We start from the raw sequence: 22,400 nt of genomic DNA on the forward strand, positions 1-22,400 counted from the left end.
AAGTTAGTGTTCAAAAGAATATGAAAAGCTAAAGTTTGATTCAACTCCATTACAACCAAGCTTTGCCTCATCATAGGCCCCTCAAAAAAGGCAGATGAAACTGGACTTAGCTTTATTCCAGAAGAGTGCATATCAACTAGAGGACTATAATAGGGAGAGGATAAACAAGGTAGGAGTGGGGATAGGCCTTACCCATGTGCCCAGGTAAAGGCTTGGATTGGTGTATCTAATGGCAGGGACCGTAGCTTGTCCAGAGTCTTCTGTGAGTACAAGGACCAGCTCTATGGCTGCTAGAATAAGAAGGAACCCAACAAGCACCTGAGAAGGAAAAAGACCACTGTTAAGAAGAGATAATTCTTTAGAATAGAATGGTTCCTGATGAAGATAATAAAAATGGTATGCAGTGATTCAGAGAACATATAAGAAATACTTTTTTTTTTTTTTAAATATTTTTATTTATTTCTAGGACAGAGAGAGAGAAGCAGCGTAAGCAGGGGAGGGTCAGAGAGAGAGAGAGACACAGACTCTGAAATAGGCTCCAGGCTCCGAGCTGGCAGTCAGCACAGAGCCCGACGCGGGGCTTGAACCCACTAACCGCGAGATCATGACCTAAGCGAAAGTCGGACGCTTAACCGACTAAGCCACCCAGGCGCCCCAAGAAATACTTCTGTCATCAACGAATATATGTAGTTAAGTAATGAAATGAAGTTCAATGTTCGCTAGGATATGGTTTTGAGGAATGTGGAGTATGGTGGTTTCAAACTATGTTCATAAATTGATATTCTTCCTTCAAAAAGTAAATCTTGGTACCCCTTTTCTTGACTGTGAGCTTAGTGACTCACTTCTAAAGAACAGAATATGCTAGAAGGTAATAAACAGTATGGCTTCCTTGTTCTCTTTCTCAGATCACTCACTTCATGGAAAGCTACCAATACCATCATGAGGACATTCAAGTAGCTCTGTAAAGAGATCCACTTGGTAAGTGACGGAGACCTTTTGGCAACAGCCATGTGAGTGAGTCATCTTAGAATTAGATGCTCTAGTCCCACTCAGACCTTCGGATGGCCTTAGTGTCTTCTAGCATGTCAGCTGCAACCTCATAAGAGACCCTAAAGCAGAACCCAGGTAAGCTGCTCCCAAATCCCTGGCCCGCAGAAAATGTTGAGAGAAGAAACGGGTTTCTAATGCCGAAGTTTGAGTAATTTGTTATATAATAGGTCACTAATAAAAATAGATTTGAAAAGGGCATCCGCTACCCAAACTGGGATTTCTACTTTCCTTGGTCATATTCCCTTTCCTTGGTTATTATTTCCCACTTCTTCCCCATAGAACCTTTGAAGTTAATATTGCAAACCATTGTGACTATGTCACCCGAGGAGGACTTCAAGGCAATCGATATTTGTCCTGTGAGTTCATAAGACATCATACACATTGTATTGTTCTAAAGAATCACCTCCACCCATCAGAATGAAAAATTAATACTTCTACTGAGGAAGTCCACCAGAATCTTAGCTCTCAAAATGAGGATCTTTAGTACCCTCCTCTATTCGCATCCCTTCCAACTGCTATCCATCTATCCCTACTACTCATTCCCATGTTACACATTCATCCAGAATAGTGCAGGCAGATATATTGGGTTGCTTGTAATGAAAACCAGACAAAGAGGGCGATGAATCCATCTGTGATGGGACCAGTGTTGTTATTTAGCAAGGCATAAAATCAAAGACATGTTGATAAAGAAAATGTTTTTCTCAAGTACATAATACTCTACATTGTGCTTTCCTCACATGAGGCTGTGGACTTTTTTCTAGAAAAACAGGACAGCTTTGGAAGCAGGAAGTTATATTTACCTTTAGGTAAATTAGAAGTAAAATAGAGCAAGGTGGAGTTAAGCCCCAAGCCAAGAATGACTTGAGGTCAGGTGAAGAGAATACTAACCAGCTCCTCAGGCCAAGGGAAAAGAACAAACCTTGCCACAGGCTTATGTATATTAAACTCTTAGAAATTGATTAGAAATATACTGAGCAATCCATATCAAAAAAGACAATTTATGTCATAAAGAACTCCTACAAAGCAATTTAAAACAAAAACAAAAATCCAGCGCAAAGAGTAGAGAATGGAAAATTTAAAGAAAAAAATACCACACGTGGCTTTTAAGCACAAGAACTGGTGTTTAACCTTACTGATAATTAGTGCAATTTCAAATTATAACAATATGCAATTTTTCACTTAACTGATCAGCAAATATCAAAAAGTTGGTGAGACAGAGGAAGGACCTCTATGGAGGTTAATTTTGACCATATATGAAAATTTTGAGCCCATCCATATACTCTTCATTCAGTAATTTCACTTCTAGGAATTTATGCTACGGACACACCCACTGTACTATTTACTGCAGCACCGCTTATGACAGGTTAAAAACCACATAGATTTCTATCACATGGGGCACATAAGTTATGGGACATCCAAGTAACAGCACTGTTAGTAGGTACTGAAAAGCAAACAGATTTTGGGGTGTCTGGATGGCTCAGTCGTTAAGCATCTGACTTGATTTTGGCTCCGGTCATGATCTCACGGTTCATGGGTTCGAGCTCCACGTCAGACTCTGCACTTAGCCTCTTATTCTACATTTCATAACAAGGTCAATTAGTCAGTTGAGTTAAACAGGGAGTGGTCTTATTTCAGGAGGTGGTTCTGCAGGTGGGCTTTCAAAGTCAGGCCCATAGTGTGTAAATAATCAGATAGATAATTAGCCAGATACACAAGGAATCCAGAAGAATTCAGGATCCAGGCTAGTTTTATAGGTAAACAATAAATATTTAATAAACAAAAAACAATAAATATTCTGACAATTAATCAGAACTATAATCTATTACCCATAAAAGTTTGTTACTGAAACATTTTCTTTCCTCTCCAAAATCACAGTCAAAGGCAGCCAAATTAAGACTAAGTAGTTTATAGAACAAGTCCAGTTTTAACAAACTTGGCCTATTTACATAAATGCTGCAAGAATAGTGGCTGGCCATTTAAGTTCTTTTAAATCTGGTTTGCTGGAACTTTTCATAAGGAATTTCAGGTTGAGCCTTTAACAGCCTTTCAAGGCTGAGCCAAGCCACGTGCTTGCTATTAGACTCCACTGCAATGCCTGTAGATTTGGGTTACTTCCTCTTCTTGAGGCCCCCAACATATCGTGAACCTGCCAGGAAATGACCTTGCTTACTTACCTGGTAAGGCTCCCAGGAACCCTTTAAGCAAGGTACCAGCCCAGTTTTTTCCCTAACAGGCATTCACTGGATCCATAAGGTCAACCTTAGTTCCTTAAAGCTATCTGGTCATTGGAGTCTATGCAGGTCTCTCTCAAATAGGACATTTCAGTCAAGGCCTTGGTAATACAACTGTTTCCAATGGTGCCATGTTACAAGGAAAATAGATTTTTTTTTTTTTTGGAAGGAAGGAAGGAAGGAGGGAAGGAAGGAAGGAAGGAAGGAAAAATCCCAAGTGGGCTCTGGGCTCTCAGCTCAGAGCCCCACTCAGGGCTCAATACCACAAACTAAGAGATCACAACATGAACTGAAACCAAGAGTTGGATGTTTAGGGGCGCCTGGGTGGCTTAGTCGGTTGGGCGTCCGACTTTCACTTAGGTCATGATCTCGCGGTTTGTGGGTTTGAGCCCCGCGTCGGGCTCTGTGCTGACTGCCAGCTCAGAGCCTGGAGCCTATTTCAGAGTCTGTGTCTCCCTCTCTCTCTGACCCTCCCCTGCTCACGCTGTCTCTCTCTCTCTCCTAGAAATAAATAAAAATATTAAAAAAAAAAAAAAAGAGTTGGATGTTTAACTGACTGAGTCACCCAGGTGCCCTGGAAAAAAGATTCTTATTGAACTTCTACAAATAACTATACCTGATTTCCCTTATGACATATTCTTCTAGCTTCACTTCACTTAAGCCAGCCACCATAGCAGCTACTCTAGCACTGGGTTGATTAATCATAGGGGCCGATATTGAAGTCCATGTCCCCCAATAACCCACAGTCATAACATACCCACTTGTGCTTAAAGCAGATCATTAGCTCCACTGATTCATTTGCAGAATATTCCCTCATAGCCACTTTCTGACTAGTGGGAATTTCTCCATCATCCCCAGGCTGAAGAGTAGCCTAGGTCTTAATTTGACTCTGAGGACTTGCCTGTAAATCCTTTCCCTTCTCCATGATAACGTCCTCCTCACCAGAGGAGTCATCACCCCAGGGATCCCATGCTTTGGAGGTACAAGTCTCTTGAGATAGAGCAGTTCTCACTTTGGTGCACAGTGGTCTGTGCCCACACATCTTTGCCATCTGATTTCTAACCCTTCCTCCTAACACTGAATTCTTGCGGACATGTCTGCATTAGAGGAGAGCACAGCTTATTCATCTTTTTTCAAAGCCAACACTTCTCTGGTCTGTTCCAGTTCTCTCCTTACTCCTAATTCCCAGTCCGTGGCATATTACTAGGGACAGATTAACCGCGAAGCTACCCCCAAAATATCTCTTTCACAGTCTCATCTCCATTTTCTTTCCTCACCATTGCAAATAGGGTATCTAACAATCCCTGGAGTGTTTACAGGACAGCCCCATACTCACATACTGATCCAAAATGCTCAAAAAACCTGCCCAAGGCTCCCCGTGTGGAGGTAGTTAGCCAACCTGGAGCTCCCCACCCCCGGCCCCAGGACGACAGGCTTTCCCCTGGCACAGCCCCCTTACCCACACTTGCATTGTTTCCGGTATCCTGCAAACCATGCCAATTGTCAGGGGGTGGAGGAGGGTCAGTACTGCATCCTCCAGTCTGAAAAGTCACTTTAATACCAAAGAACAAAGCCACTCTATACCATTTCCACAAAATTTCATTTGGGGTAATAGCTTACTGATAGGGATTAGCGGGCGGGCACCAGCCAATGACGCAGGGCACTATGCAGCTCTCCTCCACCACCTCCCTCCCCATTCTCCGCAACTACCTGGACCTTAATCCCCAGCTCTTATGGAGGGAGGAGCACGCTAATAAAGTCACAGGGTAGTTATCTAAATGGTGCCACCTGTGCACCAGAGCGCCCAGGATGAAGGACTGAAGATGGAGTCAGTGTTGTCAGCATTCCTACAGTAGTCATCAAAATTAAGAATAACGTTAGTAACAATGGGAAATTCTTTTTATATTATCTTAAGCAAAAAGCATAGATTATAAAATTGCATATGCAATGAGTTTAATTACGTTTTAAAAATATGCATAAGATGTAATCAAGTTTGAGATCTTGAGATGAGATCAACCTGAATTAGAGTAGGCTCTAAGTCCAATGACAAGTGTCAGTCTTACAAAAGAATGGGAGAAGACACATAGGCATGGAAGACACAGGCAGAGAATGGAATCAGGCAGCTACAAGTCAGACTGCCAGGGATTTCTGGCAGCCACCAGAAGTTAGGGGAGAGGCAGGGGATAGATTCTTCCTCAGAGCTTTCAGAAGGAACCAACATTATCAGCACCTTGATTTCAGACTTTATCCTCCAGAATGTGAAAAAAATAAATATGTATTGTTTTAAATGTATACATATATACACACATATATGTGTGTATATATATATATATATATGACAGGAGTTCCCAGTTCAAGATACCAGATTTAGTATATTTATTACCACATAATAAATTCATAACAGCACTGAGAATATGAATTGAGAAGGGTAATCTCAGTAGACCAGAAAAGTTCTAGAAGACAAAAAGCAAGCATGTCAATAGTGACAGAAAAAGGGGCAGAGAAAACCACACAAGGAAAGGCAGCAGTGAAAGAGGAGCCTGAAGCAGACATTACTGGTTGGTGTGTTATCTTCTCTCTGTCCTGGATTCATCCTCTATTCTTGGCCCTTCAGGCCTAGAGTGGTAACAGGTGGCTGCTAAGCTCCAGATCCCCTTAGAGATACAACCTTCTCACATGATCCTTTTTCCCCTCAGCCACCTGTTTCCCATTTTGGCCTGACTGGTAAATTGCCTACTCAAAGCCATTCTCTTCTTTTCTAACAGAACCCCTCCCCTCTTTTGTAAAATATCTACCCTACTCAGCTCAGCCATGTGCTCTGTTGGAAGCTGGACCCATTTCCAACCCTATGAGATGAATTAAAGCCAATTGCGATGGTCCCATTCTCCTGGCCTGTAATTGCTCTGGCCATGAGCACGTGACACAATTCTGGCCAAAGAGAACTGAGGAACAGCTTGTGCGGACTAGTTTGTGGGGACTCTGGGGAAGTTTTTTTCCTCACTGATCAAAGTAATATATAGATCCGGAATATATAAAGAACTCTTTACAACTCAACAATAAAAAAACATAAATAACCCAATTAAAAAATAGGCAAAGGATTTAAAGAAAAATTTTTCCCTAAGAAGGTATACAAATGGCCAAAAAGCATATGAAAAGATGCTCAACATCATTAATCATTAGGGAATTTCAAATCAAAACCACAGGAAGATACCACTTCACATCTACTCGGATATCTATAACTGAAAAGATGAACAAGTATTGGTGAGGATGAGTATTAGAACCCTCATCCATTGCTGGCAGGAATGTTAAAGGATGCAGCCACTTTGGAAAACAGTTTGTCATTTCCTCAGAATAAGGGCTATCATATGACTTAGCAATTCTACTCTTAGGTATATACTTAAGAAAATTGAAGACCTATGTCCACCCCCAAATAAATACAATAGAGGAGATCTATCCAATGGTGTATCATTTGGCTAAAGGAATGGAATACTGATAGGTGCTATAACATGGATGAGCCTTGAAAACAATGCTAAATGAAAGAAGCCAGACAAAAAGGTTGCACACTGTGTGACTGCATTTATATAGGAAATGTCCAGACTGGGCATAAATAGAGACAGAAAGTATATTCGTGGTTTCCAGGGAATAAGGGAAGGAGGACAGAGTGGGGTGACTGTTTAATGGGTACAAAGTTTCCACTTAGGGTGATGGAAAGTTCTGGAACTGAAGAGCAATGATAGTTGTACAACAGTGTGAATATATTTAATGCTACTGCATCTTACACTTTAAGTTGGTTGAAATGGTCAACTTCATGTTCTGTGTATTTTACTACAATAATAATAATAAAAAAGGAGTGAATTACTGACTCATGCTATAGCATGTATAAATCTTGAAAACATTTTGTAAGTTAAATAGGTCAGGCGCTAAAGGCTACAAACTGTATAATTCCGTGTCTATGAAGTGTTCTGATTAGGCAACTCAGAGACAGAAAGTTGATTAGTAGCTGGGGAGAGGAGATTAGGGGAGAGAGGAGGAAGGGGAAGGGAATGGATTGTTACTGCTTAATATGTACTGGATCTCTTGGAGTGATGAAGCGATTCTGGAACTAGACAGCAGAGATGGTCACACAATTTTGTGAGTCTACTAAAAGCCACTGAAGTGTACACTTTAAACGGGTGTGTTTTATGGTATGTTGACTATATATCAATAAAGCTAATTATTTTAAGTGATACACAAGGACATATGATCTCTTTATCTGCCTCTGGACACTGACTGGAGGCTGTGATACCCAGAGGTGCTGCAGCCATCCTGTAATCACCTGCTAGCTTGACGATTGGTTCGATAGGCTGAGGCGATCAGAAAAAAGATGAAAATAATCAGCCATCTGCTGAGGTTATTGAGTCTCTAAAATAATAAATCCTGGAGTTGCACTATCTCTCGTATTCCCGTTCTGCAAGATAATAAATTCCTTATTTTTTAAGCTAACAGGTGTGACTCATAGGTGAGTCTCCCACTGATATAAATCTGTTCTCTGTAGTCAGCCCCAGCCAAGACTAAGACTGGGGAAAAGGACAGAAATAGAGTCTTAACTGAAGCTCTGCATACAGAACTGGTACTGTTATGCCACGCATGTCCTTCTTTCTCCTACTTGCAACCTATCATCACAAATCCACTGACAACTGTATTTGTCACTGTCACAGGCTATGAGTCTGGAGTTCTCTCTTGTCCAGCAAGAGAGCAGATGCAGAACTGAATATGAGAGAGGCTAATATGGGGGAGGAGACAAGAGTCCTGAACAGGGGATTCGTCTCTGTATTTATTGAGCTCACAATATATTAGCTATGTACTGAACACGAAGAAAGCACGAGATATTACCCATGTGGTGAACGTGAAGAAAATAAGATCTTACACACGTGAAAGTGGAGAAAACAATCAGACAGTAATCGTTAACTTGTGTGTGTAAGAAGCAAAGGGTCGGGGGTAGGGGGCAAGTGGTGTTTGTGATCAAAGTACAATAGTATATTGGTGTTGGATGGAAAGTAACTTCCTGCAGGTGATATAACAAGTTACTGTTGACCCCATTACAACATCTCTCTAGCTAACCTTGGGTGCTCTCGCCACATGGTGGCAGCTTTCTGCCCTAAACTTTTTTCTAACCCATTTATGTAAGTAGAACCTATTTTCCCACATGCCACCACTACTCGTAAGCAGGCTAAAACAGATGTACTCTCTAAAGAAACAGAATGCTTAAAAACAAAAATGAAAAAAAAAAAGGGTGGTGGGGCGCCTGGGTGGCTCAGTCGGTTAAGTATGGGACTTAGGCTCAGATCATGACCTCATGGCTTATGAGTGCGAGCCCCACTTCTGGCTCTGTGCTGACAGCTTGGAGACTGGAGCCAGCTTCAGATTCTGTGTCTCCCTCTCTCTCTGCCTCTCACCAGCTCATGCGCCGGTGTTCTCTCTCTCTCTTTCTCTCTCTCTCTCTCTCTCAAAATGAATAAACATTAAAAAGAAAAGAAAAAAGAAATGGACTGCTTTTCCTGGGGAAGGGTAGGAAATAATAATGTGTGTCTTAGTGCCACAGAGTAAAACAGTCTTCATTCACCAAGCAGTGGGGGTAGGGAACTACAGCACAGTCTACTGCTCTTGGGAGAAGCCAGTAGGTCCACACAGTTGTCCAGCTGGCCCAGAGCTCAGAGGCAGTCCTGCCCTCCAGAAGGGGACAGCTGGGAAAGCTGACTTACATAATGGCAGAGGGACCTACTCCAGTCACATATATTCATTAATTTAGTCCCTCACTTATAATTGCAACAAAGAACACTAAGAAAGTTGAGAAAATGCACAGCAAAGGAAACAACCCACAAAACTAATAGGCAACCAACGGAATGGGAAAAGATAGTTGCAAATGACATATCAGATAAAGGGTTAATATCCAAAATCTATAAGGAACTCACCAAAGTCCACATCCAAAAAACAAACAACCCAGTAAAGAAATGGGCAGAAGATATGAACAGACACTTTTCCAAAGAGGACATCTAGATGGCCAACAGACACATGAAACGATGCTCAGCATCCCTCCTCATCAGGGAAATACAAATTAAAACCACACTGAGATACCATCTCACTTTAGCCAGTCAGAGTGGCTAAAATGAGCAAATCCGAAAACTCTAGATGCTGGTGAGGATGTGGAGAAACGGGCANAGAAAAGCCAATACTAGCAAAGAAGATAGCCAAGATAATTAAACAGAACAACTGATTCTGGGATAAAACAAATTAAGTGAAGAGAAGACAATTTTAAATTATTAAAAAATTAATGCCCTATAACAGATTTGACAATACATTGCATCCATTAATAGGTTGATGTTTAAAAAAAAAAAGTAGGGGTGCCTGAGTGGCTCAGTTGGTTGGGCATCTGATGTTGGCTCAGATCATGATCTCGCAGCTCGCAGGTGGTGAGTTCAAGCCCCGAGTCAGGCTCTGTGCTGACAGATCAGAGCCTGGAGCCTGGTTCAGATTCTGTGTCTCCCTCTCTCTCTCTCTGCCCTGCCCCTGCTCTCTCTTTCTCTCTCTCTCTCTCTCAAAAATAGACATTTTAAAAAAGTATATTCAGAAATTAAGAATAATTCTTAGAAACCAAACCCACAATTATGAAAATAAAGGCTGGAAGAAAAAATTGGGATGACTGGAGGAAAAAACTGGGGACTATCTTAGAACTTGGGTGGAGCAAGAAAAAGAAATTTAAAAAGAGAGAGAGAAGTTGAAAAGGAAAATCCATTCAGTGCTCAAAATCCACCTGAAAGTAGTTCTGAAAAGATGGAATTTCAAAACTGGAGGAAAGGAAATGAAAGAAGTAATGTATGAAAATTTCTCAGCGATAAGAAAGGCAAGAGTGTTTACATCGGAAGTGTAGAACCCACTGAATGAAAAAAGAGCCATGTAAACAGACTCTCATGAAATTTCAGAACATAAAGAATAAAGAGGATAAAAGCTTCTAGAGAGGACAACAAGAAATGAGAAGAATTCTAACTGAGTAGCACAGGATGTTGGGGAAAAATATAGCAGTATCTTCAGAGTTTAAAAAATTTTGTTTTGACAAACATTGTCAGAAACCAAGGACTGAGACTTTATTTACTGTTGCTTTCTCTGAAAATTTTATTTGAGGATGTTCTCCAGATCCAAGAAATTTGGGGGTGCTAATTCTCTCATTGACACAAAAGGAGCAGCAAGATGTAGTGTCTAAAATTGATGGTAGATTATTTTTAGGAATGAAGGTAACAGAAAAACTGAAAACAATCATACAAAATGAAAAGACTGAGAGAAAGGGAAGAAGAAGAAAAAGGAAACTGAAGGTAGGGCCAATCAACCAAATTCCTTGTCTTTCACAGAGGACAGAAATAGATCTTTTTTGAAGGTGATAAAACAAGAAATACAGGTATAAACACATAAATTGCAGATATGGAGGTAACCATCAAAATAATTTTAAATGAAGGCTTCTAGAGAATGATACTGGCAGGTAGAGGGTGAGAAAGAGACTTCTGCTTTTCATTTTATATTTTTTGTTGAGTTTTTTGTTTTTTGTTTTTTAAGAAAGTGGCAGGAAACATACCAAAATGTTAACAGGGGTATAATAGGAGTTAATAGGAGTGATAACAATTATCAATGGATTTAATTTTCTTCCTATTTCCCTAGAGCTCTCAAACCTTCTACAATAACCATGCATTATTTTTATAATCAGAAACACACACACACACACACTTTTATTAAGTAGGATCAGGGAATATTTATGGTTGTTTAATGATTACCATGTCCTTTAGTAGTCTTTGTCCCTTTTCTCTGAATTATTGGAGGAGCTTCAAGCACACATGGACTTTACTAAACTTTAAAGAGACACAATCTCACTACCATTAAAGGAAGGAAGGAAGGAAGGAAGGAAGGAAGGAAGGAAGGAAGGAAGGAAAGAAAGAAAGAAAGCGAGCAGTCTGGCCATATTTAATATCTTTCCATCTTTGCAAGGTCCTCCTTTACCCTGAGCTTTACAAATGACAAGCTCTCTGGTTGAATTTTCTATCCATTATAGAGTATCTATTTCTACCACTTCCCTGGCAGATAGATGTCTGACTTCAGTATCAGTATTTTCAGGGAGTATAGCCCCCAGCAGTCTATTCTATTTTAGAAAGTTAGTATTATTAGAAAGTCCTTTAATATATTTAGCCAAAGTGCACTTCCCTACACCCACCTAGTCTTATTCCTCTCTCTGAAATTTTTCAGAACAAGCCCATCAATCTTCTATGCTATATTCTGCAATCACTTAAAGATGATTTCCATGTTTCAGTGGGTCAACACCCACTGAACACCCATTTTTGCTGCTGTTGCACATTTTGCTTTGACCTCAGCATTTCCACAAACTACAGAACCAAATTCCTTTTTCATTTCCCTGGGTCTGAATATGAATGCATTCATTCATTCATTTTGTAATTCAGTTCATTCAATTACCTACTGTACATCAAGTCCTTTCAGTAAGAATGCACAACAAATTAAACAAACAAACATGTAGACTCTCTCGTCCTGGTCAAGCAAACTGACTTATTTCAGGCAAGTGTAGACAGTTCAGGAAACTCAGAGAGAAATAGTAGGTGGAAGAGGAACTGGAGAAATAAAATCAAGTTGAGGAATGAGCCAAGAAGAAGGTCCTCATAGAAGAAGTAAAGTTTTACTGTGTGAAGAATTATACTTCGGACTGTTCAGAGAAGAGACCAATTATTTTGAAATTTTTGAGAGGAATCTAATTTGTGCTTGTCACTCTCAGGGTAAAGGACAAAAAGTAAAGTATAAATTGTGAAAGGAGCTACTGAGACTATGAGTAAGGGTGAGTGAATTATTAGCTACAGGAAAAAAAAAGCCAATACACTGATTTTCTTTTTCTCTATAGAGATTTGTATTTATAAAAGCTAGACAAAATGTGATATACCCGTATAATGGAATACTATTCAGTCATAAAAAGGGGGATGCACTCATACATGCTACAAAATGGGTGAACTGTGAAAACCTTGTGCTAAGTGAAAGAAGCCATCATAGAAGACCACATCCTATTTTAAGATTCCATTTATATGAAATGTCTAAAATAGGGAAACTATAGAGACAGCAAATGGTTAGTGGTTGCTTAGGGCTAAAGAGGATGGGGATATAGGGTGGTTCTTTCTGTTCTAAAATTGACTGTGGTGATGGTTACACATATCAATATACTTAAAAAATTGCATCTAAATGGATGAATTGTATGGTTGGTGAATTATATTTCAACAAAGCTGTTTTTTAAGGTTAGTAACTATAATCAGGACAGGATACTGATTTACTCACTAGTTAGCATATAGTGCAACAATGATTTCAGGAGTAGATTCCTTAATGNTGTTAACAGGGGTATAATAGGAGTTAATAGGAGTGATAACAATTATCAATGGATTTAATTTTCTTCCTATTTCCCTAGAGCTCTCAAACCTTCTACAATAACCATGCATTATTTTTATAATCAGAAACACACACACACACACACTTTTATTAAGTAGGATCAGGGAATATTTATGGTTGTTTAATGATTACCATGTCCTTTAGTAGTCTTTGTCCCTTTTCTCTGAATTATTGGAGGAGCTTCAAGCACACATGGACTTTACTAAACTTTAAAGAGAAACAATCTAACAACCAAGGAAGGAAGGAAGGAAGGAAGGAAGGAAGGAAGGAAGGAAGAAAGGAAAGAAAGAAAGAAAGCGAGCAGTCTGGCCATATTTAATATCTTTCCATCTTTGCAAGGTCCTCCTTTACCCTGAGCTTTACAAATGACAAGCTCTCTGGTTGAATTTTCTATCCATTATAGAGTATCTATTTCTACCACTTCCCTGGCAGATAGATGTCTGACTTCAGTATCAGTATTTTCAGGGAGTATAGCCCCCAGCAGTCTATTCTATTTTAGAAAGTTAGTATTATTAGAAAGTCCTTTAATATATTTAGCCAAAGTGCACTTCCCTACACCCACCTAGTCTTATTCCTCTCTCTGAAATTTTTCAGAACAAGCCCATCAATCTTCTATGCTATATTCTGCAATCACTTAAAGATGATTTCCATGTTTCAGTGGGTCAACACCCACTGAACACCCATTTTTGCTGCTGTTGCACATTTTGCTTTGACCTCAGCATTTCCACAAACTACAGAACCAAATTCCTTTTTCATTTCCCTGGGTCTGAATATGAATGCATTCATTCATTCATTTTGTAATTCAGTTCATTCAATTACCTACTGTACATCAAGTCCTTTCAGTAAGAATGCACAACAAATTAAACAAACAAACATGTAGACTCTCTCGTCCTGGTCAAGCAAACTGACTTATTTCAGGCAAGTGTAGACAGTTCAGGAAACTCAGAGAGAAATAGTAGGTGGAAGAGGAACTGGAGAAATAAAATCAAGTTGAGGAATGAGCCAAGAAGAAGGTCCTCATAGAAGAAGTAAAGTTTTACTGTGTGAAGAATTATACTTCGGACTGTTCAGAGAAGAGACCAATTATTTTGAAATTTTTGAGAGGAATCTAATTTGTGCTTGTCACTCTCAGGGTAAAGGACAAAAAGTAAAGTATAAATTGTGAAAGGAGCTACTGAGACTATGAGTAAGGGTGAGTGAATTATTAGCTACAGGAAAAAAAAAGCCAATACACTGATTTTCTTTTTCTCTATAGAGATTTGTATTTATAAAAGCTAGACAAAATGTGATATACCCGTATAATGGAATACTATTCAGTCATAAAAAGGGGGATGCACTCATACATGCTACAAAATGGGTGAACTGTGAAAACCTTGTGCTAAGTGAAAGAAGCCATCATAGAAGACCACATCCTATTTTAAGATTCCATTTATATGAAATGTCTAAAATAGGGAAACTATAGAGACAGCAAATGGTTAGTGGTTGCTTAGGGCTAAAGAGGATGGGGATATAGGGTGGTTCTTTCTGTTCTAAAATTGACTGTGGTGATGGTTACACATATCAATATACTTAAAAAATTGCATCTAAATGGATGAATTGTATGGTTGGTGAATTATATTTCAACAAAGCTGTTTTTTAAGGTTAGTAACTATAATCAGGACAGGATACTGATTTACTCACTAGTTAGCATATAGTGCAACAATGATTTCAGGAGTAGATTCCTTAATGCCTCTCACCCATTTAGCCCATCCTCCCTTCCACAACCCCTCCAGCACCCCTCAGTGTGTTCTCTGTATTTAAGAGTCTCTTATGTTTTGTCCCCCTTCCTGTTTTTATATGATTTTTGCTTCCTTTCTCCTATGTTCATCTGATTTGTATCTTAAATTCTGCATATGAATGAAGTCATATGATATTTGCCTTTCTCTAATTTTGCTTAGCATAATACCCTAGGAGGTGACTTTGCAACGTCAGCTGAATGTCTGGGTCAAGGTCTTTTCTGCATGAATCAGTGCCATTGGCTGGTGGGCTTCTCCCTAGTTCTTGCTGGGCTCTCTCCCACAGCTCCTGTTCTTTCCTTATTTCCCTACTCAGGCATGTGCCTGTGAGAACTCACCCTACCTCACTCTACTGTCAGTGACCAGACTTTGGGAAAATGGAAGCCTTATTTCAGACCCAAGTTATGGGAGATGAGTGATAGTTGGATTGCCTGAATTGTGTAGAGGACACATTTTATTTCTATCTCATTGTAGGCACCAACTGAATTGTAGTCTCCTGATTTATTAGAACAGCTTCAAGACAGGTCATCCAGTATTTGTTTCTCAAATTTCAAAAATAACTATTTGATCGATTACTAATCATTGGTGTTTAAAGAGTCTGATATCAATAAGATTTAAGAGTCACTATTGTTATGCAAAAATTAAAGTCACCTTAACTAAGAAATGTGGCAAGGGGCCAGTGAGCACCTATCTCAGGAAAGCTGGCTAATAATAGGGATGAAGACACTTTAACCACCAACAAAATGTTTCTGTTGTGCACCAAGTAATTAGTTTGAAAATATCAGAGTTCCCATACCTGCTTAGCAAGATAGAGTTTGGTTATAGATGATCTCTTGATCTTGGATCTGTATACATGAAGAAGCTGCCAAGGGGCCAGGAGCCAAAGGAAACCCAAGGGAATCCACACCAGAACAGTTTGCTCAAAACAAAGTGGCAGGTCCGCTTCTGGGCTATCCAGGAATGAAGAATTCTGGGGGGCCAAATAGGAAGGATTGTTGAATATACTCATGTTTTGAAGACAGAAAACCAGTGCGAGACCAGCCTCCACTCCCACGCCTATTTCCAGACAGTTTTAACTCAGTTCTATATCCATATCTGGCCTGGCCCTTTAGCTGCATTTTCCTATTTATCTCCAGTGATATAACTTCAACATTAATGCCAGTGACTTTTCTGGCCAATCCAACCTTAAAAAGTCTTTCTGTGATTCTAAGTGAATTTCTCCACCAGCTCTTCTAAGGAAACTTCACTACTGCATTTGCCAGGTTGTAGGAAGAAGAGGAATGGACTGAAGAGGAATGGACTGTTCTTCAATTCAGATAGTTCCCTGGGATATAGAAACGTGTTCTGACTCTACTTTTTAGCACCGATTAAGCTCCCTGACAGATGTTCCAACATGCAGCCAGCAGGATGCTTTAGTCACTCTATGACATTTAGCCTCCTTTGAGCCAGGGGGCTTATAGTGATTGGAACCTGAGGGGACCATGGGCACAGGAGCTGCGATGGCACTATTGGACGGGAGGCTCATTCCCAGCAGGTTTGTAGTCTTTCCTTTCTACAATAGATAGAAGTGTCTTGGGAAGTGAGGGTGGGAACACCAGTCTTGTAAGGGGGGATTTTTATCTCCTTATAAATATTTTCAAATTGTTTTTGTATACTTGTTTGCACAGACTCTTTAAAGAAAACATTGAGGTGTCCTAACTAAGAGGATCCATCAGATATTCTCAGAATTCTCCAGAGATGCCCTACTGAGGGGTACCTGGATGGCTCAGTTGGTTGAGCGTCTGACTTGGGCTCAGGTCATGAACTCACAGTTCATCAGCTCCAGCCCAGCATTGAGTTCACCACTGTCAGCATGGAGCCCACTTTGGATCCTCTGTCTCCCTCTCTCTGCCCATACCCCTCGTGTGCACGCTCTCTCTCTCAAAATAAATAAACATTAAAAAAAAAAAAAAAGAAAAGATGGCCTGCTAAGATCCTGGGGCCTATTAAGCCCTGCCTGTGTGTAGAGGTCCTAGCCTGAGGCCCTCGGGGCCCAGGTTCTTTCTAAGATGGGAATGCTAACCACCTGCTCTGCTGTGTCATTCCCTCTCTTCTTATCTCTCTGCCAAGTTATCTAACTTTAGAATTCAGAAGAATAACCGAAGATATTTAAACTATTTTCCCTCCATGTGATTCTGATGCTGTGCTAGGCATTTGCAGACCACACTTTCACAGAAGAGTAAATCCTAGGTTCCTTCTCATTTTCTATTTCACTAAGCCATTTGATACTATTGCTTGCCCTGTCTGCCTTGAAATTCTCTGCTCTAGGGTTCAAAAACTGTCTTGGCGTTCATGATGCACAAATCTGCATTCCTGGCCCCAGCTTCCATTCCACACCCCTAATTGCCAGGTCCTCTAGAACATATCGCTGTCATTTCAACCTCAGCATGCCTTGACAAAACTCAACCACGGGTCTTCTCTTCTTCCTCCCACCCCACAAACTCCACAACAACTTTCCCTCCTAACATTGTTGAGATTGGAAGCCTTTCCCTATTTCTCTTTAGAGAAGACAATTTTGCTAGTCTGAGAAAAGAGTGTAGGAGGGGTACCTGGGTAGCTCACTCAGTTAAGCATCTGGCTTCAGCTCAGGTCATGATCTCACAGTTTATGAGTTTGAGCCCCGCATCCAGCTTTGTGCTGACAGCTCAGAGCCTGCTTCAGATTCTGTCTCCCTCTCTCTAGCCACCCCCCCAGCCCCCCCACCCCCCTGCCNAAATAAACATTAAAATTTTTTTCAAAAAAAAAGTCTAGGACACAATACACATATGTTAAAGAATATGTTAGCTCTTCCACATAGAATATCCTTTGGAAATATTATGACTTATTTTTTCTTAAAAAAAAAAACCTACAACAAAACAAAACCTTAAGCTTTAGACCACCTGCACATTTAACTTTTCTGGTTCTTACTGGTGGCCACTTGAGGCTCATCTACTATTTGTTCTGAGTCTGAGAAGAGTCAACAGTGAAGATAAGTATTATTTCTCACCCAAAACGTAGAGTTGCAGAACTTCTCCAGCATGATTCCTGGAGCACTTCTGGAATGAAGGCTCTCTTGTGACTCTGTTGTTTCTTATTTAGTCTTTTCCTCAGAGAAGGTGGACTCAAGTTGCAGGTCAGGATGTGTTGCCTCCCATCCTGACATTCCAGATAAAAGCATGTTTCCTGACCTTTCATCTTAACAGCTTACTCATTAACTTGCTCAGATGTTTATTTGCATTATCTCAGTGGCTGGACATGTGACTGAGCTGCCCAGGGGCAGGCCGACTCCTCATCTCCTGAAGTACCAGAAGCCTCTGGAGGTATGGTCTTATCTAAAAGGAACCACTGAAAAATGTCAGTAGGGGGCCATCTGGGTGGCTCAGTGTGGGCTCAGGTCATGATCTCATAGTCTGTGAGTTTGAGCCCCACCTTGGGCACTGTGCTAACAGCCCAGAGCCTAGAGTCTGCTGAAGATTCTGTCTCTAACTCTCTGCCCCACTCTTGTGCACACTCTCTCTCTCAAATATAAATAAAAAATAAACATTAAAAAAAATTTTTAAAGAGAAAAAAAAGAAAAATCTCAGGAGAGCTGGCAGACAATCCAGGAGTGAAGGAGCCTTTCCTTCTCCTGAAGACATAGGACCTAAAAAGACAAGCATCCACAGAGGGTCAAATATCCTTAAACATGCAGTTTTACTTCTGTTTTAAGGCCTTAGAATTTATAGGAATGAGAAATGTCCTACTCTTCTGGATTTTAAATTAAAAAGTTAAAAATAGTGTAAACTTTATTTGAAAAACTCAGGTTATAAACTAGCATATCCAGTGTGAACCTATATATAAATATAATTTATGCAACAAAATGTTAACCTGAGCTGTTAGAATTGTGGGTGATTTTCCTTTTTGCTTGTCTGTATTTTCTGATTTTTCCATAATTATCAGGCATTATGTAATAATATTCTAAAGCAATTTTTTTGTATTATAAAAAACCCATGATGAAAAATTTACCATCCAACCATTTCTAAGTGTATACAGCAGTCATACATGCTTGCCAACGTATTAAAGTGCAGATGCCATTATTTGGGGGATCACATGAAACCATTTTGGTCACTAACATAAAAAACCACTTCTTCATTCTGTGAATATATATAGACCATCTATAGAGAGTAATTAACAAGAAAGTATTTATACTTTAATGTATACATACATACATATATATGTATTAATTTTTTAAATGTTTATTTAATTTTTAAGAGAGAAAGGGCAGAGAGAGGAGACACAGAATCCGAAGCTGAGCTGTCAGCACAGCTGTCGAACCCATGAACCGTGAGATCATGGTACTGAAATCAAGGTACCGTGATTTTAAATCAGGGTACCATGAGATCATGACCTGAGCCCAAGTTGGATGCTTAATTGACCCAGGTGCTCCCATACATATATATTTGATGTAGACTTTAATGTCTGGCCTAAGGTTAAGTATACATTTGTTACCTTAAACTTACAAATGATAATAACACTTACCACTAGTACCAGGGGGTATGTTGTGAATTATTAGTATCTGAAAGATGTGTAACTTTTTTTTTTTAATTTTTTTTAAATTTATTTCTAGGAGAGAGAGAGAGAGAGACAGCGTGAGCAGGGGAGGGTCAGAGAGAGAGGGAGTGACAGACTCTGAAACAGGCTCCAGGCTCTGAGCCGGCAGTCAGCACAGAGCCCGACGCGGGGCTCGAACCCACGAACCGTGAGATCATGACCTAAGCGAAAGTCGGACGCTTAACCAGCTAAGCCACCCAGGCGCCCCCTTTCTAAGATGTGCAACTTTTAATAGGACAGTCATTCAGTTAAGTTCTTAGGAGAAGATAACCACAGGATAAACTTCCAAACTTTACTATGTGCCCGTTAGTGTTAAAATGACGTAGGCCTTGGGGTGTCCAAATATATGTGGACAGAAATTTGCTATGTTTACCATAAACAACATTTTCTAGTTCCTCAACATGCACATACTAAACTATTCTTATGTAATTAGATAGTATCGCCATACTTACCACATAAATGTATAAATGCATAAACAAAACCTGGATAAAAACCTGGTGCCAAGTGTTTCTAATGGATTTGTTTTGGGGGGTTTTTTTAGACTTAAAAATTTTTTTCTTATTTATTTATGTGAGTAATCTCTACATCCAGCGTAGAGCTTGAACTCACAACTCCAAGATCAAGAGTCACATGCTCTACGGACTGAGTTGGCTAGCCACCCCTTGTTCCTTATGGATTTGTGATTGTCCTCAGACTTGTTGTCTGTTTCCACCGTTAAATATCAGAATAATTAAATGTTATAGGTCCATTATCCCCAGTCGACATCTAACTGAAAATATTGTCTCAAAAACAGAATGAAATCTTCATGGTTGAATCCATTCCTTTGAAAGCTACTTTGACCAAAGAGGGGGAATGAGAAATTCTGATGAGAGAAACAAATAGCACAAACCTGGCTTACCTAAAGTGATGATGCTAAGGGCACACTGGCAGACAATAGACAACTTGTCACACATGCTCCATGGCCAAACTCTAAGGGCTTTTCAGAAAAGTCATAAATACCTGCAGTTGTGTTCCCAGATGACTTAGCTAGCCTGCTCAACACTAGACTTCCCATATTGGTCTCTTTGATGCCCTCCAACTAATTTAATCAGGAATAAACTCTCACCTTCCCCATACTGTGTGCTTATTTTTCTCCCTTCCTGTTTCTCTTTTTTGTAATATCCTGACTTTTGCCTTTGTTGACAGTAGTCTAATGACAATCTCTCTCAAGTATGAAAAAACTAGCATTCAGACATCCAACTAATGTCTGAGTTAGTCCTTGACAATGATAATCAATCCTCTATCCTTCTAGCAGATGGATATTGACTGCACATGTCTAGCAAGTAGTTGTGAAAGCAAATTGGCTATGCTTGGAAATGTTCATTGAGACTGAAGATAGGACCTAATGAAATGCATGGTGTGAGTGAAATTGTTTTCTACATATAAAATCTAAACTTCCTGTGGTGTCTATTGCAAATAAGAGGAACAAAAAGTGACTGATAAAGATTATAATCAGGTTTTGGGGTACCTGGGTGGCTTAGTCAGTTAAGCATCTGGCTTTAGCTCGGGTCATGATCTCATGGTTTGTGGGTTCGAGCCCCGCGTTGGGCTCTGTGCTGACAGCTAGCTCGGAGCCTGGAGCCTGTTTCGGATTCTGTGTCTCCCTCTCTCTAGGACTCTCCCGTGCTCATGCTCTCTCTCTCAGAAATAAATAAAACATTAAAAAATTATAATCAGGTTTTAAAACAAGCAGAATTTGTACTCATTTGTGCTTAAAACATTTTGAGTAGCCAAAAAAAGAGAGGGTGGAGGATCTAAATATTCACCAAAACAAATGCTTAGATTTTAGGATATTTATTGACATGGATAAAGTAAACATATGATGTATTATTAAATGAAAAAAGAAGTGGGTGGGTCTGGCACGTAAAGAGCTTGGCAGTTACCATTCTATCCTAACAAGTAAAATGCTGGACAAACTGATAAATCAACAATTCTTCTTAGATCAGTAAGAGATGTGAGGTCACGGGGCAAACTGCTGTCCCCCAAATTGAAAAGGCAGACAGGCAAATGCAGAGAATCACAATTTACCAGGGTGGGGAATCCTGAACTGTAATTGACCACCTGATAGAGCTTAGTGTCTGAGAGTCACAGAGTCACTGAGAGTTTTTTTCTTTTCGTTTGTTTTTTAATTTAAATCCAAGTTAGTTAACATAGAATATAATAACAATTTTAGGAATATAATTTAGTGATTTATCACTTACGTATAACACCCAGTGCTCATTCCAACAAGTGCCCCCCTTAATGCCCATCACCCATTTAGCTCATCCCCTCCACCCAACACCACACCAGCAACCCTCGGTTTGTTCTCTGTATCTAAGTCTCTTATGGTTTGTCTCCCTGTTTTTATCTGATTTTGCGAGCTTTTCTTTTTTAAGTAAGTAAACTATTCATTAAGGGCTTTGCCTACAAAAGCACAACATAGACAAAGTCCTTCTGAAAATCTAATTACTGTACATATCATCCAGTTGATAATTTAGAGTAGAAAAATGCAGGAATGTGAACTAGGGCTGATTTCCCACCTCTGCAGTTGGGCAAGTGCATGGGGGAAGACTGTTCCAGTAGTCACGTTGTGAAACTGTTGTGAAACTGTTATTCTGCCATTGTCTCTGTGAAGTCTGTTAGGCAAACACAAAAATGCAAGCAGGACTTACTCTATTAGCAACCACTCTGAGCCAGGGAGTACTTAATCCACCTCTTCAATCCTTGTGCATTTTCCACAGCGTTGGGAAGTTTCTTTCATAAATCTTCAAAGGTTTCATATGGAGGTAAGTCAAGGCAATTAAAGCAGGTGTGAACTCTGGGCAGTTTTTCAGAACTCCACTGTAGCTCTATTGTAAACAGCTGAGAAACTCTGGGACCAAACAATAAGGCAAATTCATAGACAGGTACTCGAGATGTTCCCGTGACAAACTGTAGTAACTGGACACGCTTCTCAGCCCCCCTCAGCAGAACAGCCTCTTAGAATGACTGAATGACAGGATGGTTTGGGCATTAGCCACTCCTGTAAATAGAATGTTGTCTCTCAGTCATTCACGTCCACGTTGCCAAGGTAGCATGTCAGCAGCTCCAGCTCATTTTTATCAAAAATTTTAATCAATAGAAAGCAGTTCTGTGAATCCCTCCAGGAAGGTGTTCATTTACGTCTGGACCCTGTTCACAAATTTGCACTGGATGACTCAGCTTCTGCCTGAAGTCTGACTAAAGTCTCAGTCAAGTCTGAGAGATTAAAAAAAAAAAT

The 22,400-nt window shown here is 40.0% G+C and overlaps 1 protein-coding gene across 4 annotated transcripts in view; it reads right to left on the reverse strand.

Annotated features, from left to right (window-relative positions):
• ABCC2 (ATP binding cassette subfamily C member 2) overlaps positions 1-17,618 on the reverse strand; it is a 64,784-nt gene extending 47,166 nt beyond the window's left edge. For all 4 annotated transcript variants that reach the window (XM_077778807.1, XM_077778797.1, XM_077778816.1 and 1 more), the window contains exons 1-3: positions 17,541-17,618; positions 15,312-15,485; positions 193-318 (exon numbers count right to left, since the gene is read on the reverse strand). In XM_077778807.1, coding sequence (XP_077634933.1) covers positions 193-318; positions 15,312-15,485; positions 17,541-17,573 — 333 coding nt within the window. In that variant the 5' untranslated portion in view covers positions 17,574-17,618. The remainder of the gene's footprint in view (positions 1-192; positions 319-15,311; positions 15,486-17,540) is intronic.
• Positions 17,619-22,400: the final 4,782 nt, after the last annotated feature.

The sequence above is a fragment of the Crocuta crocuta genome, unplaced genomic scaffold (genome assembly GCF_008692635.1).
Source record: "Crocuta crocuta isolate KB4526 unplaced genomic scaffold, BGI_CrCroc_1.0 scaffold170, whole genome shotgun sequence".
In the NCBI taxonomy this organism is placed as follows: Eukaryota; Metazoa; Chordata; class Mammalia; order Carnivora; family Hyaenidae; genus Crocuta; species Crocuta crocuta.